A 5,298-nucleotide genomic window follows, 5' to 3' on the forward strand; every position below is an offset into this window, starting at 1 on the left:
TACAAAGCGATGAATAACTCGATGAATAATATACCAGGCAACCGACCAGGCGACCAAGCTATTCGATGTTCAGATGTTCATGAAAGGACTGGGTACAAGACCAATCTTTTCTCTCCGGATCAAAGCCTAAAAATGGCTCTGTCAGAAGAGGACATAGCTTCCTCCCTCAGTGAACCAGACCAAGCTACAAAGGGCTTTACCTTTCAGCAGACCATGCTTAGGGTAAAGGACCCTAAAGTGTCGTTGGATTTCTACACGCGTGTAATGGGTATGAGGTCTGTACATTGTTTCTATTTTACCAAGTGGACGCTTTTAATGTCCGCACCATCCCGTTGAGGAGCTTTGAATTTTACCCCTTCAGAAAAGTAAACTTTTTACCCCCCCCCCCCCTCCCAAGAAAGGAAGACCAAAGTGCCGACACACTTCCCCGATCAGAATTTATTAACAGATCAAAGGTGTGGACGCAGTTACCCCCTCAGGAACGGCTTTTAAGACTCCTCCCTACGGTTACCTAGTACCTCAATAGGAGCGGTGGGGGGAGTGGAGGGGGTGCAGATAAAAAATGGAATGGCCCAATGATAAATCATAGCTGGGGAGGTAGCCTCTTTTGGTAGGATATACCATATTCATATTGTTTTAGTGTTTTTCCCAAGAAGAGGTCAATTTCTGAAGGGAGATGGGCACGGGGCAGAGTGTCAGAATTTCCCGCACCCTCTTCACCTGCGTCTCTTATACCTTTATCTCCCGACTCCCTCCCTCTTTCGTCCTACTCCTGTCCCTTGTAAATTAGGAGACTCAAACAGATCTTACTCATGTAACTACAAATTCATAAGCAGAAGTAAGTCTCTTTTTCGGCCCAAGCATGAATGTTTATTTGCTCATTTGCTGAGAAGTATCAGAGAAGTCTCAGAAGATGCTACAGGTCAAATAACATTTTGGATTCCTGTTTTGAAAGTGTTCTGCTGAAAATCAGTGTTTTGCATTTCTCTCCCGTTTCCTGCTCTTTTTTCTCCTTCCTCTCTCGTACCCCCTCCCCATCCCCGTTCCCTCCCACATTTGAGATTTTATAGGGAAATTAAGGAAGTTAATATCTGTAGACATGGCAGGTGTTGATTTTAGGGGTAGTTTGGGAGTTTAGTTGGACTAAACACTCACAGGAGGCTTTGTCCCAAAGGGGTACAGCCTTTTTCAGGCTGTAGGTATATAAAAGGTTAAGAATTTCACGAGGTAGGCCTGGTTGTTCAAAAGGTGGTTAACTTCAAAAGACAGACTGAAGCTAATTCACTGATAAAATATACTGTTTTGTGTTAATACCAGTCCAATTCATGTTCTAGGCTTTTAAGGAAGTTCCACTTCCCAGAAATGAAATTTTCACTGTATTTCCTGGGATTCGAGGAAGCAGGCAGTATTCCAAATGATGCTGATAAGAGAACCAAGTGGCTTTGTGCCCAGAAAGCCACTCTGGAGTTGACTCAGTAAGCAAAATATCACCTACATCAGCACTTAACCCGAACAGTTGGTTAATAGGTGTCTTAAATTACTCAGTGATCTAACCAGTACATATGAGTGGTATGAAGTAAATAGGTAACCTGGAATACAGGCTGCCCAAGCATTTTGTGATAGATAATCCATTAGAAATATCTAGTGTGTCCTTCTTGCCATGTAACTGCATTTTCAAATTTTATTTCATTTTTATGCCAAACTTGTACCTCATTTTGAGACCTGTTACACTGACTGTAGTGTTATAGAAATTTCTAGTGGTCGAGTTAATATGAAATTCAAGCTTAAAATAGCATGTGCTTTCTTGTACTCCATTGTGTCCTGTAATGTCATGGTTGGTTTATATGCAGTTCTGGTAAATGTTTTTGCTCAAGCCTTTGATAGGAAATGACATTGTTTTGCTGGTGAGAAATTAAAAATATGTACATCCGGGTACTGTGCTAACAAAGTCACTATCTCAGCTTATTTGTTGCATTCATGTACTCATTAGGAATGTTTTACAAGTTTGATTTTAAAGCGAACAATATTCTTTATGTTTGATCTTGCCAGTAACTGGGGGACTGAGGATGATCCCGAGGTGAAGTACCACAATGGAAATTCTGAACCTAAAGGATTTGGTGAGTGTGAACTTTGTGGGACAAAAGCATTACTGCATGTTTCAATAACATGCGGTCTCTAAATTCAAAGCTTAACCGACAAATGCATTTTTTGCTACCATCAATGAAATGTTCAGTGGCGCCTCCCAGCTTTCAGCTACTGCCACACGCATGGTAATCAAATTTTTGAGTGCTGAGTTCAGACAACGAAACAGTGCTCAGCAGTAGTTGTTAGCTGGGAGGAGCTGCGAACATAATTGTGATTGATGGTAGTGAAAAACGCGTTTGTCGGTTCAGCTTTGAATTTTAGAGTCTGCATGTTATTGAAAGGCACAGTAATAATTTTCTGACAACTGGGTCTTAAGTCTTAGTTTTTGAGGTTTGGAGGGGTTGTTAGTTGTTAGGTGTTTCTGAGACACCCAAAAAATAACATATCAGGTGGCTATAAGAATATTACAAAACAAAACATTTTTCATCAGTTATGAGCTTTTCAGTTCTTGCATTGTAAACTAGACTGTTTAAATGCTTTCTTGTCTTGTTTTTGTTGTTGCTGTTTGAATATTCCTTGAAGTTAATAATCTCATTCAAATTAGCTGAGATTGTTCGCTTTAGAGAGATCTGCAGCATGAGGTCCATATAAAAGGAATAATGGTTGAGTGTTCATGCACCAAGCCGAAGGCAAGATCCATAAAATTGCAGAAAAAAAAAGAAAAGAAAGAGACCAATATTTTCTAATACAGACCAAACAAGCTAGTTCAATAAGTTTTTATTATTTATGGCTATTTTTAATCTGCTGATAAATTGATGCATCCCTGCAATCCATTCTCAGTCAATGCAGGCATGTAAAGTAGGCATTTCTAACATTGCTTTTGAGAACATTTAACTGAAATTGTGCTTCATACATGAAGGTAAAAATATTTCTCCTTAAGAAAAAACTGTTTATTCTTTGTACTGATAACACAATTTGCCCAAATCAATTGTGCGCGGTCCTTCTAAGTGGTCTGTATTGCAAGATTCAGACCACTCAGGGAACCAATTCCTTTTATCATCAGGGGCCTGTTCATCCATATAATAAATGACAATACTGAATAATCACTTTGAACAATGTTTTTGTTCCACTCAAGGACATATTGGTTTCTCAGTGCCAGATGTAGAAAAGACTTGTGAGCGATTTGAAAAGCTGGGGGTCACATTTGTTAAGAAACCTAATGATGGTGAGGTTGTTCTTCATACCGTTTTCATATTTAAGTTTGACTTCTTGAACTTGGCCTCTTGAAACACAATTAACCAATCAGAGGATAAATGTTTCTGCAAAACAAATGTTAACCACTGTTGTTGAAGAATACGAAAAAAAAAGTTGTACAAGGAATTACAGTGTGACTACAATTCTAACCGAGGCCATCTGACAAAATTTTCTACAAATTCAGTGCATAAAAATCGTGGAGGTTAACAATATTTTTCTAACAAATTATCGAAAGTGACCACAAATCTGTTACCTTTGAAATGTACAACTTGATTACAAGCCAGGGTAATTTGTTGGAAAACTATAATTAACCTCTATGATTTTTATTTGTTAAATTTGTGGAAAATTTTGTTCGGTGGCCTTGGTTGGAATAGTCACACTGTAATTGCTCAAAAAAAGTTGCAGACATCCCAGGAAACTTTCATTTTTGGATTGATTGGTTAGATAGGTGTGCAGTGGTTCAAAAAAACCAACAGCTAAAAACCAGGTAGTTACTTACTAAGCATCATGCAACAATGCATTTTTGCCCCTGAAATCTTTTGTCGACCTTGAATGATGTAAAGGAGTACCGGTAAAATGCTTCTACTTAAAAGTTGCCATTCATTTGTTTTCTTCAGTCTATTTCTTTCCAATAATTGGTTGTGCTTTCGTGCAATGACACACTGAGGGAATAACCATTACATTACTTTGTGCAGGAGTCTGTTTAGTTGCGCTGTATTGTTTGTTCTTTAATTTATGTCTGTTCTTGTGTACCAGTACACAAGAACCAAACCTAATAATTATTATTAGGGCCATGCAATGTTTATCGTCTTTTATACAACTGTTTTTTGCCCTTACCATTTTGTTAGGTAAAATGAAAGGAATAGCATTTGTTCAAGATCCAGATGGATACTGGATTGAAATTCTGAATGGTGAAAATCTTGTCAAGGTTACAAGAGAGTTTTCATCATAGAAAGGCTATTATGACCTGTTGGAGACTCCATCTAAGAAGTGCTTAGACAACATTTCAGGAACACCATTTGAGTAACAAATTATATTACCGTCTTCCATGCAATATCTAGACACTACATGTAGTTAAAGAAATATTGTTTGTTATACTATTAAATACACTTGCACTCCTGTTAATTACCATTAGGAATTACGTGAATAAAGCTAAATACTAGACTTTCTTAAAGATTTAATTTGTTGTGTCTTAAACTTGTGGGATCATGCTCAAAATACTGTCAAAAATGGTTGAATAGGTGTATGGGTGAGTAGGGAAGGGAACTGACCTGTGGGGAGTAGGGGCAGTACACACCATCATGTTTGGAAAACTTTCATTAATAATTTGGTGGGTAGTGGGCGTGCATTGTCAGCTCAGTGTGATGTTAATGGGAACAGCCGAGTATTGAGTAAAATGGAGGATAATGTTTAAGGATAAAAGATTGTCCAAAAATGAACAGTTGGTCTGGTGGCAAAGATTCTACAGTGACTGTGAAATTCTTACTTCAACATATCAATCATTGGCATTAGCCATTATCCTCTGATATGCCAGCAAGCTGGCAAGGTGTTTATTTAATATGTAATTATCTTTGTTTGGATTGCTCTAACTTTAACATCATGGTGGTAAAGAGAAGAAAGTTTCATGCATATTGATTGGTTTATCCAGTTTTTAACACTTTGTCTCAATTAAAAAGTTAAACTTCTGGCTAATTCCACTTTAGAATCAGGCAATGGACATCAAATCAGACAGGGTCTATTATGTGATACTCGTAGTTCAAATATTTGAGCAACAGAATGTGTTGTCCACTAAGAACATATGGAAATAACCCAGTGGTCTAATGATTTCTAAGCTTGCAACACAGATAGACTACAAAATTATTTTGAGCACTTGTGTTTGACTTTTGCCACACATGCATACAGGCTGTAGCCTTACACTGACAACTGAAAATTAGTAATATATTAGAGAAAACTTTTCGA

General features: G+C 37.8%; 1 protein-coding gene across 1 annotated transcript; it reads left to right on the forward strand.

Annotated features, from left to right (window-relative positions):
- The first annotated feature begins 9 nt into the window (after window positions 1-9).
- LOC145483728 (lactoylglutathione lyase-like) lies at window positions 10-4,503 on the forward strand. The gene is made up of 5 exons (XM_081462279.1): window positions 10-275; window positions 1,335-1,475; window positions 2,050-2,117; window positions 3,221-3,310; window positions 4,188-4,503. Exons 1-5 carry the CDS (start codon window positions 10-12, stop codon window positions 4,289-4,291), a joined length of 669 nt encoding a protein of 222 aa, XP_081318405.1. The 3' UTR covers window positions 4,292-4,503.
- The last annotated feature ends 795 nt before the right edge of the window (window positions 4,504-5,298 follow it).

The sequence above is a fragment of the Orbicella franksi genome, chromosome 4 (genome assembly GCF_964199315.1).
Source record: "Orbicella franksi chromosome 4, jaOrbFran1.1, whole genome shotgun sequence".
Classification (NCBI taxonomy): Eukaryota; Metazoa; Cnidaria; class Anthozoa; order Scleractinia; family Merulinidae; genus Orbicella; species Orbicella franksi.